We start from the raw sequence: 14502 nt of genomic DNA on the forward strand, positions 1-14502 counted from the left end.
TTGGAACAATCTTTGTCCCAGTCTTAGAGACCACAACACCTTATGAATATTCTCAAAAGTTTTATTTTTGTTTGGACAGTCGGAACATATGAATTTTTAAAAAAATCTGTTAGACATTTTGAGATGTCAACCTAAGAGGCTCTAACATATCTGAGGAAGTCTGGTTGTAAGTGCTGCTGAGTTCTGGAAAGGCACAGTCTAAATGCAAAATGTCTGGCCACGTTACACAGGCCGAGGTGCAGTCAGAGAAGCAGATGCCTTTATGTGCCACAGGCAGAGGGCAAAATAAGAGTCTTACAAAGGGAAAGACACCCCAACTTTCCTAGGCTGTATTCTCAAATTTGGCACTGATGTTGCTTCACACTAAATCTGAGGTGGAGGAGTCTGATTCATTCAAACATTTACTGTGCACCTATTAAATGCCAAACTTTGTTCTAAGCGTCTGATGTAAGGGATCCCATGGTAGTGGTCTAGGAGTCTTTGTCAAGGGGAGAAAACTACAGTCATCAACAGAAGAATCATTAAAGACAACTGCCCTCCTTGCTGGTCTTTCTCTTCATTCATAAACATGAACCAAAACTGAATCCCTCAAAGTAATCCACTTTGAACCTCTGGTGGACTAGCTAGCTGTCTAAATAACAAAAGTTGGTTAACACCACAATCTGCTTTTTTGGCAATCAAACCTGAACATTAAGCCAAGTCGAATAAAAATCAAAGCCGAGTCTCTGAATTTGAATACCCATATTCCTAACAGCATCATTCACTACAGTCAAGAGGGGGAAGCAACCCAAACACCCACTGACGGATGAATAGCTAAACAAAATGTGGTTCACACACATATATATGGAATACTAGTCAGCTTCAGAAGGGAAAGAAATCCTGTTACACGCTACAACACAGATGAACCTTGAAGACATTATGCTAAGTGAAATAAGCCCGTCACAAAAAGACAAATATTGTATGATCCCACTTATGTTTGAGTTTCAGTTCTGCAAGATGAAAAAGTCCTGGAGATCGCTTTCATAAGAATGTGAATAAACTTGACACTACAGAACTGTACACATTTTAATTAAAATTGTTAAGATGGTACATTTTGTTGTATGTTTTTTACCACAATTTTTAAAAAATCAAAACTTAAAATACAGAAAAGTTAAGTGCTGAGCTGGAATCTCCGGAGTTTATCCGGCCACTTGCCTGATCCTGGATTTTTGCTTCTAGCTCAAGCTGGAGTACAGACTTGCGGCACGGGCCTAATCCCACCACAGCCCAGGAGGGCACTAGCTTTACACCGGGCCAACTCCTGCACTAAAACCTCATGAGCTTTACTGTGAGATTACCCACTTAAAATATGAACAAAACACCCTACTTTTTACTTAATCATTTCTTTTCCTCCTCTCTCTTACATCTGATACAGTATAGATAACTACCACCTTTACACTACAGAAAAGAAACAATGAATTTTCAGTGGAAATTCATCTGTGAACACAAGCCACTCTGAGAAAGGCCACGCCAAGTTCAGTTGCTGAAAATGCCCCATATAAACAAACGCGACCCACAAGTACATCAAAATATGAATCTTGGATTGGTTTTTGTTGTTTTTTTTTAATCCCTGAAGTCAGTGGGGGCATTTACCATAATGAGAAGTTATTTTATTTTATTTACTCATTACTTGTTTCAGTTTACCTCCCCCACAGGCATGCATGTCCTGTGAGTGCAATGATCTTGTCTGTAGGGCTCACTACTGGATCCACAGTATCCAGCACGGCCACAGCAGGTATATAGTAAGTATTTGTTGAGTAAACAAATAAACTGACCTCATATGTCTGAGGTTTAAAGGCCACTAGCTCTAAGAAAGCGCAAAATTAGTTCTACATTAGGAAGGGGTCCAGTGTCTCCTCTGCCAGGATGCTTAATGCCTTCAGGGCAGGAATGACACATCTGAAACAGAGAGATCCTTCAGGATTTGCTAAAATGACACCAAATGGAACATTTTTCATTAAGGAACTAACACTACACTCTGAAAATTTTCTAATTCTAATGTTATCACACCTCCTGCTACCACTGCCATACCACTCTACTCCTACCCCCATCGCACTACCCACATAGTAACCCCGAGCCACTCTGAACTTCTTGCTGGTCCTCAAAACATAAGGCCCTCCCCTCTGGGCCTCCAGGCCTTTACGAATGCCATACTCTGCTGAAGATATACTTGCCTATCCTTTCCATCTGGTGAACGCTTCTCATATTTCAAGATCCAAAAAAATGTCCCCTTTACTTAAAGCCTCCCTAACTCAACCAGGGAGGAATAAGCACTATGTCCTCTGTAATCCCAGAGCACTTTGACCTTTTACTGCTTCAGACTCATTACTGTGTCTGATTCAGTAAGTATTTAATAAATATTCACTGAATAAATAACTGATTGTAATTACTAGATTGTAAGCTCCACAGGGGCCAGGGTAATATTTGATTCTTCTAAGCCAGTGGTTCTCAATGAGATGACTTTAGCCCCCAGGAGACATCTGCCAATGTCCAGAGACATTTTTGGTTGTCAACTGGGGAGGAGGATTGCTACTAGCATCTAATGAGTAGAGGCCAGAGATACTGCTAAACATCCTATGATGCACAGGACAGCTCCTCACAACAGAGAATTATCCAGCCTAAAATGCCCATAAAGCTGCTGTTGAGAAACCCTGATCTAAGTGTATCTTTTAACACCCAGAAAGAGTGCCTGCTTACAATAGATTTGTTGTTGAATAAATTGCCCAATAGTGTTTACCAGATTCTAGAAATTTGGCAGGGCCACTGAATCAGGACTAAGAAATGAGCTACAGCTACTAAAGGAAGGTGAGAGTTCTGCTCTTCTGCATCTCTAAAAGATACACTTCACATTAAGCTAGTACCTCTGAGCCACAGCATCCACTATCCACCCACATGCCTAAGGAAAGCCACTAAGATATAAAAAAAAAATCCTTGTAGTCACCTCACCTAAGGTGAATTATATTTTCATGTTCCCACCCAGAGGTCAGGAATGAACTATGCCTATGCGTTTGAGATTAAAAATGTTTTACTCTAAGTACTGGGTTATTCATCTCACAGCTCTTTACACTCTGCAAGTTTCTCGTTCTTTCTTACCACTGTTAAATTCCGAATTTCTTCCATGACACGAGGCCAGAAGGACTGCAGGCTTTGCTGGGCATCACTGCTGCTAGTACCACCAAATCCTCCTTCTGTGGACATTTTGACAACTGAAAACAAACACACACATGAGCTACATTAGAAGTAATAAAGACAGACTTTCTGTCCAAGTTATTTATATCTTTCCTTATGGCTGTTTTCACTAATTCAATTTTTCAATCTGAGAAGGTATATAATTGTGCTGAAGAGGTTTTTTAACACAGACTTAAATGTTAGCAAAAACATATGGAAAAAGTTTCCCCTTCTATCCAACTTATACCACAGAGACTATCAAGGAGCTCTAACTAGAAAACCTAAAATTACTAGAAATTCAAACTGAAATCTTAGTATGAATCAAGGCCTTTTAATGTCTTATCTTAGGAGGAGACAAAAAGGGCAACTGGCTGGTGCCCTAGTCTGGTCCGTAATTTTCAATGCTGTTCCCTCCAATGTTTTTTTCAAGTTCACCATGGTTTCTCACACTCCATGCCATAGCCTGCAGCAGATAGATTAAGGGTCCCAAAGACTAATACTGTACAGAAATGTAAACCCAAGTCTTAAGAGCCCATTTTATTCTTTTGTTTTAGACACTGTGGTCCCATTTCTTAGAGGCTACTGTTGATTATTATTTCTTCTAATCTCAAGCTAATCTGCCTCAGAGGGCACAGAAGTGCTAAAGCCTTGGCCAATAATTGAGTGGGTAGCACCAAGTCTCTGAACTGAAACTACTTCCCAATTCTTTCCTTACCTGAACCTTTCTGTTAGGAAAAAGCCAAAGCACACCATCAACTGGAAGCTTTAAAGGTGGTTGAAAAACAATGGGGAATGAAATTTAGGATAGAGAAAAGAGGGTCAGAACCTGCATGCAATCAACTGCTTTTGTGATGGGGGAGGGAAGATGAGTAAGGATCCCTGTATCAATTTTAACTGTAGGTAATATTGTAAGTTTTATAAGATTTACAAGGGGAAAGTAAAAAACTCCAGATGGCTTAAATGCTTATCTGGCAAATACTTAAATGCAAGAAACAGTTTAATTAAACACAAAGAATAAGAAACTTAGTGATGTCCTAAGAATTTCTATTCTGGGAAATTATTTTAAAAAGTTTAACAGGCCAGTGACAAGATGCTGGCAGAGAGCTATGTAAATCATTAAGAACTAGTTCTGAAGGGCTGAGAGAAAAGCACCAAAGTCAGGTGTCACATGACCAAACGTGTTCCTTTCTAGACTCCATAAGGACACATGATGGGCAGATCACTCTCCATCAGCAGAGTGGAATGAAGACTGATAAATCTAGGTTTAGACTGAGGATGTTTGATTCCCCCTTAAATGTTTGCCTGGGATTGTCCAAGAGGTCTCTAATTTTTTTTTTCTTTTTCCTTCTAAAGGAAATGATGAGAGGAAAGAGATGGAAGGAAAACAAGAGTACAATCTTCAAAGCAGATTTCACTCTGGTGTAATGACATTAGTGGGTGATGATGTAATGGGAAAAGATTTGGAGCCAATTTCTGGTGCTGGAGGCCAACAAGCAGCTCTATACATCAACAGGAACTCTTAAGTACTAGGAAGCAGTATGATCTTGGAGGTTCTGGAGGGAATTAAAGTGAAGAGTGTTGAATCACAGTTGAAATGACTAGATAAAATCTTCAGTCCTCAATAACCAAGTATGGTCCTCTCAGCTCAGCTCCCATGACATTTTCATTCATCACTGTATGCACAGGGTCTATACACTATTCTCCTACATATACTGAGATCAAAGAAATCTAAGCAACCTAAACAAGTTTATTTTTAATAGATACTTACAAGGTACTGATTACAGTGAAGAGAGACTCTAACCTTTTATTTTTATTTTTTAAAAGATTTTATTTATTTATTTGAGAGAGAGAGCACAAGCTGGGGGGGGGGGGGGGGGGGGGGCAGAGGCTCTCCCCTGAGCAGGGAGCCCATGCGGGGCTCGATCCCGGGACTCAGGGATCGTGACCTGAGCTGAAGGTAGACGCTTAAACAACTGAGCCACCCAGGTGCCCCTAGACTCTAACCTTTCAAAATGGCGCAAACAAAAAATCTTTCTAGAAATAAAAGTAAATATCAAAAACTTAAAAAAGAATCTAACCTTTTATTGTATGGCTCCACGGAAAGGCCTGATCTTAGCAAAATTTGCCACACAAACTGCTACAGTGAAAGAAGATGCACACCACACCACTGCCAGTGTGATATCTTTGTATACTTGCTAATGATGGGTAGGGTTCAGTTTGAGTTAGCTTTAGAAAGTTGGTAACAAGTTTCGGCTGTCCTCTAATCTGTTCCCACAAACATTACAAAGGCTCACACTTCAAGAAGCACCTTTAAATTTTGTCTGTGGACAGTCTTGCTTTTAAATTATGAGCTATCCCAACTAAGGATGTGCTGCTGTGATCAGTTCCCAAACATCTGTGCAGTCAATAGATCATGAATGAATCTGGCTGGCTCAGAGCCACACACTGCTGGGAATGAGGGTTAGGTACAAAACAGAAGTTAGCAAGTCTTTCTGGAACTGAGAAATATATTAAAGGTTAAATTTCTATGGGGCGCCTGGGTGACTCAGTCGTTAAGTGTCTGCCTTCGGCTCAGGTCATGATCCCAGGGTCCTGGGATCGAGCCCCGCATCGGGCTCCCTGCTCGGCGGGAAGCCTGCTTCTCCCTCTCCCACTCCCCCTGCTTGTGTTCCCTCTCTCTCGCTGTGTCTCCGTCAAATAAATAAATAAAATCTTAAAAAAAAAAAAAAAGGTTAAATTTCTAACTTCAGAGGCCCATCTGCATTAGAAAATCACAAATGGATAATGGCAAAATATACAAGTCAATAATAATGTCCTTTGCATTTTATTGCATCATAAAAGTTTAGGACTTAAAAAAAAGACATCAAGAGCCACTGAGGCTCACCCCTCTAAAAACAGGCTCACAGCTCTATTCCAACCTCAGCCAACCCCCTCAATCCCATCCCAAGTGGTCATTCAGCTTCAATTTGAGCATCTCCCTCCCCGGTCTGGGAAACTGGCTTACTGGTAAGGTACCCTTTTCCATCTCTGGACAGCTCTGAGTGTTCTTCTTTATATTAAATTATATTTGCAAAGTTCCAATTAAGCTCTGGATTTAGAGTTATAGCCCTTATGATTTTTCCATCCAGAAACCTCTTTTTATAAATTCCTGTCTTCAAAAACAAAGGTATTCTCATCAGAAACAGAAGATCTTCTCATGAGGAACATGATTTCTAGCATCTCTGCACAGAGATGATTAGTAGGTAATTCTTTTAATACCTCTTGAAAGAATGTAAATTGTTACTATAAATTCCTAGAAACACTGACTACTTTTATTCAAAAGGTTTTCCTTGGGGCGCCTGGGTGACTCAGGTCATGATCTCATGGTTGTGGGATGGAGCCCCGCTTTGGTCTCTGTGCTCAGTGGGGAGTCTGCTTGTGGCTTCTCTCTCACCCTCTCCCCCTCTGCCCCTTGCCCAGCTCTCTCTCTCAAATAAATCAATCAATCTTAAAAAAAAAAAAAAAGGTTTTCCTCAAAGCAGAGTCATTACATGGGGCTTTAAAAATGAGACTATGTCTCTGTCAAATAAATAAATAAAATCTTAAAAAAAAAATTAGACCAAATCTCAAGCAAAAGATTTTTTTTAAAAGAGTTTATTTATTTGTCAGAGAGAGAGAGGGAGAGCACAAGCAGAGGGAGAAGCAGAAAGAAGCTCCTGCTGAGAAGGAGCCCAATGAGGGACTCGATTCCAGGATCCCGGGATTCCGGGATCATGACCTGAGCCGAAGGCAGACGCTTAACCAACTGAGCCACCCAGGTGTCCCTCAAGCAAAAGATTTTATGAAAACAAACTGGTGTTCTCAATATTTTCTGACTGAGGCTCAGGATTAAAATAATGAAACCTAATGAGCAAACAAATTTTGCTCACTAAACACCCCAACAAGCTAAAAAATATAGACCAACCTTAGTTAATCTTACCACTCTGACTTTAGTAATTAAATACATTAATTGCAACTAAGTTGATTTTGCTACAGAAATGGCCTATTCATAACATCTACAGCCCATGGAATATATGCCAGATCCATTTTCTAGGGTAACGAGAAGGTATGTATTTGAAAGTAGAAAGACTAGTATTTCAGGATCCTTTTTTTTTTTGAGAGAGAGCGAGACAGCATGAGCAGGGGGAGGGGCAGAGGGAAAGGGAAAAGCAGACTCCCGGATGAGCCCAGAGCCCAAAGCTGGGGCTTGATCCTAGGATCCTGAGATCATGACCTGAGCCAAAGTCAGATGCTCAACTGAATGAACGAGCCAGGCACTCCCACGATCCTTTTTATTCCATGTTAAATTGCTATCTCTATCACAGGACAAAGCTATTTATATACAGTTGACAACAAAACTGCCTTAAGACCAAGTGCATTGCTTTAGATCACTCATGAAACATGCAGCATAGGGGCACCTGGATGGCTCAGTCAGTTAAGCATCCAACTCTTTTTTTTTTTTTTTTTTTAATATTTTATTTATTTATTTGAGAGAGAGAATGAGATAGAGAGAGCATGAGGGGGGGAGGGTCAGAGGGAGAAGCAGACTCCCTGCTGAGCAGGGAGCCCGATGCGGGACTCGATCCCGGGACTCCAGGATCATGACCTGAGCCGAAGGCAGTTGCTTAACCAACTGAGCCACCCAGGCGCCCAAGCATCCAACTCTTGATCTCAGCTCAGGTCTTGATCTCAGGGTCATGAGTTCAAGCCCCACACTGGGCCCCACACTGGGCTCCACACTGGGCATGGAGCCTACTTTAAACAAACAAACACAACAACGACAACAAAAACAGGTGACTTTTGGGGTGCCTGGGTGGCGCAGTCAGTTAAGCATCTGACACTTAGTTCAGCTCAGGCCCTGACCTCAGGGTCGTGAGATACAGAGCCCTGTACCAGGCTCCGCGCTCAGCAGGGAGTCTGCTTGAGAGTCTCCCTCCCTCTCCCTCTGCCCCTCCCGCTCGTGCTCTCTAAAATAAATCAATCAATCTTTAAAAAAGAAACATGCAGTATAGAATTTCCCAGATTCAATTCATTATTAATATTAGACTTATCATTCATGTTAATTACTTTATAATATTTGAATAAGATGTCTGTTTAACTGTTTAATAAAGATGAAAGGATCAGACGAAGTATCGAATGGTTGTTGCCAGAAATAATCTCAACTCCCAATATCTATTAATTTATCTGCTTTTAAAAACAGTTTGCTTTGCAAAGCTAGAAAGGGAAGACTCAAAGTCCATCACAAAAAGGCTGTTTCTCCAATGCTCAACTCAACTGCCATCTGTCCACAAGTCTTCTCTAAACATCCCCATCCGGACATGATCACTCCTTCCTGTGAACCTTCAGAGCCCTGGATCTGCACCTCTTTCTGCCATCACCATATTATCTTGTATGATCATTATTTATGTGTGTGTCTTATCATATTTCCCCTTCTGGTTTACAAGCTCCTTGTGGGTAGGACCTGAATATGATTCATCTCTGGATCTCTCACAGAGTCTAGCACACAGTCTGACTGATTACTCCTGAATGAAGGGGCAAGAGAGTTGCTAGGTACCGCCTTTCTGAGAAAAAGAGGTCTCCTGGAAAGGCTGGCCCTGAAATAGACTTAACGGGATTGCCTCACAACCAAAGGAAGTGGCTGGTTATAGAAGTTATTCTGGGAAGCTCAGAATAAATGAGGTTCTCTCTGGGCCTTTAAAATAAGAAGGACAACAATCAGAAATCCACCTGAAACTGACTTACTAAAGTGAATTTAAGATAAAAGGACAGGATAGGAAGGCCACAACGCGCCCCCCATCCCCCACGCCCTGAAGTTGCAAGGCAGACTGTTTACTGGAAACATGGGTGCATACCACTCCTGAGTATAAATCTTTGAAAGACAGAACTTTCTCAGAAAGGTGACCAGGACAGACTAGTAAAGCTGGAAAAATTCATGACAAAAGGTAAGTAGAAGGAGGGCAAATACCTCTGCTTGGCCATTCATTAGCAGGAAAATGAGAAAATCATGGAGGAGATAAGATGATTCAATCAGATCATTCAAGGATGGAAAAATCTAGCTGTCACTCTAATATCCAGTTACTCTTTATCATTGATGAAGAAAGAAAAAGACCTAAACAGTTTTCAAAACATCTTAGAAGCAGAGTGATCCTCTTTTAAAGATCCTGGAAATCTTTCAAGCTCTTGCTCTTGAGCAGGTACCATGGCTCACCAAATCCTCCCCTCAGTGATACAATCAGACACGAAACAGGACTTATCAAAGTGATCAACCCCATAAAATACAAAGAAATATAAGATTTTATTGCAATATTCCCTGGTTTCTAAAACTCTGTACCATTAGACTGTAGCTCTCTTTTCTTGGCATATACCTCACTAAACCCACTATACAGTCTTTGAAATAACTAAAACCAAATAGATGTTGTTGGGAGATAATACCTAAAACCCTAACATATCTGTTCAAGGAAAAAAGTCAAAGAAAGCTCCCCTGAAATGAAACCCAATCCTTGACCAACGCTGCTTCCTATTAAAGTACTAGAGCTGACCCAGTCCAGGAAATCAGGTTTCACCTAAAAACAACACTCTCATTGTCAAATGCAAGCAAATATATCCTAGCCCAGTTTTGACTGAAAAATCTAAACACTGGTACCATGTTTCCCTTTAATGACCATCCCCCCTGCAAAATCCAACCTGCAGCCTTTAGACCACAAGCAACCCCAATCATTCCTGTGTATCTCCCTATGTTCAAAGCACCTATCTTCTTCACTCCCTTTGTGACTCGCATTTTGATCATGTCTTCCTGTCATTAGATGACATGCTTTTTATTTTGCCCAACTGGCAGCACTTTCACATGCATTTTATTATGTTCCAGTACTGTTAAAGTATTTATTGAAGTTAATTCCAGGTTTATTTGAATTAGCCAAAACTGTTGGGATGTTATATTTCAAGTGGTGAGTGAGAGATACAGAGAAAGAAAGGCTATTAACATGAATAACTAGATGGCTAAGAAAGGGGTAGGATTTAAGCTTATTTGTGCTTGCCATTTTAGATATTCTTCCACACTACAAAGAAAAGTGTAAATGAAATTTGAGAACTAAGACTTCTGAAACAAAACAATTCCACTAACAGACAATTTGGTTCTAATGTTTGTACAGATGGACCTAAGGACATATGCCATTATCAACCATGGCTAAAGAGCATTTCAAGACTTAAGGAGGCATATGTTCTCTACAATAAAACCAATCTCAAATCGACAATTTCAGGAGAAAAATAGCACTACTCTGGAAACTAAAAGACCTGTGTTTGTGAACTGGCCTGTCATTCCACTAAGCCACCCCAGGAGCAATGTATACTGAACAAATATGCCAAAGGGGTGGTCTGGTATGGAAGACCTTCACTTGACCACTTGAGGATGCAATAAATGAATGAATACAAAAGAAGGCAGGGTGATTAGAGAGAAAAGAGAGGTTGGCAGTCTTTAAGCTCATCTACTTAATCATGCAAGAAAGCACTAAGCTTAGTGCCAGAAACCTTACTACTTAAGTTCTAAACCCTTACATAACTGGATCCCAGCTAGTCAAACTTACTGGTTTTGTGGTTTTATACCCACCACTATAAGAATGAATAACATAGCCTAACTGGAGACCGTTTTCCCCAACCCTGATTAATGCCAAGTTCAATGTTTGAGGGTATGTCTGTTTCTAGCTCCGAAAAGCTAAGTATGAAGTTGTTTTTCAAACTGCCTACTGGAAGAACCATGCTTCCCAAAAGACTAAGGGTTGGAACTAGCTGCACATTATTCTCCCTAAAGATCTATTCACAAGGACACATTTTTAAATTGGCAGCAGAAACGTTTTTCCTTCAAAAACAAAAACATGTTTCTGTTTGCTATCTACTACAACGTCATCTTTTAAGCAAGGGCCAGATCATAGTACAGTTATAAATGGAAAAACGTGAAGGCATAGCAACCGGTATAAGCATAATTAAACTGATAGGAAAGCATGAACAGAACACTTCAAGATCTGTTTCTGTGGAAGAGAAAATGATATGTAAACATCTTACTTCACATACTTTCTTCCTCATTTGGTCATTAATGTTCAACTTAAACCACCCCTGCATATATGACAGCAGTTAAGACACTATTTTGTGTGACAGAGGAAAAAAATCAAAATATTTCAGTGGAGTACTCCTAAAGCAAGGGTCTGGGAATGAGAGCCCACAGGCCGAAATCGGGCCTGCAGTCTGTTCGCATAAATTAAGTTTTATTGGAAGACTGCACCCTCATTCGCTGACACTGCTGAAGGCTGCTCTCACGCTACAACAGTATAGTTGAAGAGTTACAACATAAACTGTATGACTTGCAAGCCAAAAGTATCATCTGGCCCTTTATAAAAAAAAGGATCAGGTAACATTCAGAACCCAGGTCTAAACTGTTAAGTGTTTTCTTTCACTGAATCCTTCCATGACAGAAGAGGTGTTACCCCTCATTTACTGATGCGGCACCTGAGCAGCGGCGGCTGAGAAGCTTGCCCTACAGCACACAGCTGTTACCCAGCTCCCTCACCTGTTCAGCCTCCATTAGGAGTGAACTGGGCCAGCCCCCTCTGCCCCAAAGGAGTGTCTGGGTTAATCTCTTTGACTCTCCAACCTAGTAAGAGTGAATAAATTCTTGCAGGAAGAATGGTGAGTTACTGGTTTTTCAGGCTCTGAGCCTGAAAGAGAATTCTGACTTGAGCTGGAGACAGAAATAGTGCCAGTAGCCTGAGTTAAACTGTATCCTAAAACAAAGAGGCATTTTGCCTACTAGATCCCTTCTCAGATTTAGAAATCCTGAGAATAACCTCTTCCTGCTTCTGGCAGGATCCTGTATTTGTGCGTGCCCAGGAGAAGTGAGAAGTGTGATTCTGAAGAATGTTTCGATGCCAACTTAAGAGCTGTAGAGTTTACAAAAAATACTTGTCACATACATTACCCTCAACTGATCTTCACTCAGCTCAGGGATAAAGATATCAATATTATTCCAATTTTACAAATATGAAAGCTAAGGATTAGTTACTTGCTCAAGGGCACAATATAGTAAATGGTGGAGTCGGAAACACAAAGGCTCTACAATTCTGTTCTTGCCTTATTATAACTCGTTCATTCTCCCTTTTTGCACTGTTTTAAGGTTTGCATATATTCAAACTCTTCAGAGAGACGAGCAGTCTTGGCTGGGACCAATGACTCAAATCCTTAACCCAAAAGATAATTTTTATCCACTTGCTCCCATCATCTCTGTGACAGTAATAGAAAATGCTAATGGCACTCCTATCTACTATCATATAAACATCCTCTTCTTATTTCTGTTGTCTCTTTCCAAGCTCTGTCGCTTTTTTCTTTCCTATTTTATCCTTCCCCTTTGCATGTCTCCAGGTCCGTCAGTAGCACCTATAAATACTCAGTTGTGAACAGTGGGGGGCAGTAAAGTACAGGGAAATACATAAAGAAAATGGACTGGACCTAGAGGTTCTTGCTCTCTGGCTACTAACTTGCTATGTTTATGATCTTAGGCAAATCACTTAACTTCTTAGGGCCTCTGTTCACCTGTAGGAGCACCTCACAGGGCAGCTGCAGCACACAAATAGGAAAATACATGCTGGAAAGCCTTGAAAAATACGAAGCATCATACAAGTGCCAGATGGTATATCATCTTCACTGCTGAGAGCAAGGCAAGACACCTACTCTTGGCCTGAATGGTCTCAAGCAGAGCACCAAGCCCAAAGACCGATCTCCCTTAGGTACTGTAGCAAGTAACCCAACTTGTTTCTTCCTCTAATTCAGACTTTGTTGTTAACGTAATTTCTAAGAGTCCAGGCTTCAGATGCATAGAAACAAATACACAGAAATCTTTTCCCATCTCTCTTATAAACATGAAATAAATTGTAAAGCCCTTTAAACTGTTAAATTTAGAATGAGTGTACTCTTCCAAATAAGCAAACAATTCAAATGGAAATAACTAGGAATGCTCCAAATTTTAATCCCCAGGAATATCAATGACAATAGCTATGCAGGTTTTCCCTCCAGACTAATCCAAAAACATTTAAATTCCTAGAACATGTCTCCTTGGACATGTCAGACTTCTGTAAGCTAGGAGTGTGTGTGGCTGCTTTGTCCTTCAAAAGAAAATCTTGTTTGTTACATTAGGGGGCAGAAGAGACCAGGAGTCTAGGCAGCATCCACCCTACTTGGCCCTACCACCCAAGATAAAGATTCTGTTTTGAGCTCTGGAGTACAGCGAACATGTTCTGAAAGCAGGAACTGTTGAGACTATTTCATGGAATGAAACCAACCTTGTTAAGGTTTTTTGGGAATAGCACTGTTAAGAAGCTTGCTTTTTACAGTACAACTATAACAAACTAAATATACACATTCACTAATTAGCGGCCACTAAATTTTTTTTCTCCCCAAAAAACCATTCTCAGCACCCAATAAAATCTATTTCTACAATTAACATATTCACTTTCTTCAGACTTGTGTGACATATTATTATTTGGCACGTTATTTCTTAAGCCTAAAATTTCCCTGCTCCTATGTTTTCCCCAGTTCTTACGTAATTGTCTTTGTTTCTGGCACATCCTCAAGGGAAACATTCCTTGCTCATAGTGGGAATTCAACACAAATCTACAGAATACAAGCTCCTCAAGAACTATTTTAAGACCCCAAGTATCTTTGGCCTCACTCTGGCTTTTCTCTGAAATGTTCATATGGGGAAATCCCTTCTGAAGTACCTGTACCCAGCTGTGCAATAACCTTTGTGCAGTAATCCAATAGAAAAGTCAAAAATGAGTACGGAAGGAGAGAAAGCTGTTCTTCTTCAGAAAATGCGCCATGAATGTAGATAATTATCTAAATCATAGACTCCACTGGAAAATGGGAGATTGTGCTGATGAGTTAATCCATCTAAAAACTGCGGGGGGGGGGGGGGCAAAGAATTCTCAATTAAAAACCTGCGGGTGTTGTAAGAATGTCAATGAGCTTGGTTGTATTGGTTTGGCTGTATGGATTCTGCTGATTCACAGCCACATTGAATTCTGCCCTCTGCGTAGTGTCTTTTATGGTTGCCTTAGATGCTGAAAGGAAGGAAGGAAATGAGAAGAGTAGGAGAAGAAACAAATCCTCCAAGCCAAACAAGCACTACACCTCCTACCTCCATGTATAATAGCTGTCAGGAGCTGAGTGTAAAGACTACTTCAAAGAGGGCGAAGCAACTGAGATGGTTATGCTAATCCTTTACATCTGTACATG

General features: G+C 40.6%; 1 protein-coding gene across 3 annotated transcripts in view; it reads right to left on the bottom strand.

Annotated features, from left to right (window-relative positions):
* The window catches only part of NFYC (nuclear transcription factor Y subunit gamma), a 66347-nt gene that overhangs the window by 26198 nt on the left and 25647 nt on the right, over positions 1-14502 (bottom strand). For all 3 annotated transcript variants that reach the window (XM_032431724.1, XM_032431741.1, XM_032431734.1), the window contains exon 2: positions 3133-3245. In XM_032431724.1, the coding sequence (XP_032287615.1) occupies positions 3133-3237 (105 nt within the window). In that variant the 5' untranslated portion in view covers positions 3238-3245. The remainder of the gene's footprint in view (positions 1-3132; positions 3246-14502) is intronic.

This window comes from Phoca vitulina, unplaced genomic scaffold, assembly GCF_004348235.1.
Source record: "Phoca vitulina isolate PV1807 unplaced genomic scaffold, GSC_HSeal_1.0 scaffold2, whole genome shotgun sequence".
NCBI classification, from domain to species: domain Eukaryota; kingdom Metazoa; phylum Chordata; class Mammalia; order Carnivora; family Phocidae; genus Phoca; species Phoca vitulina.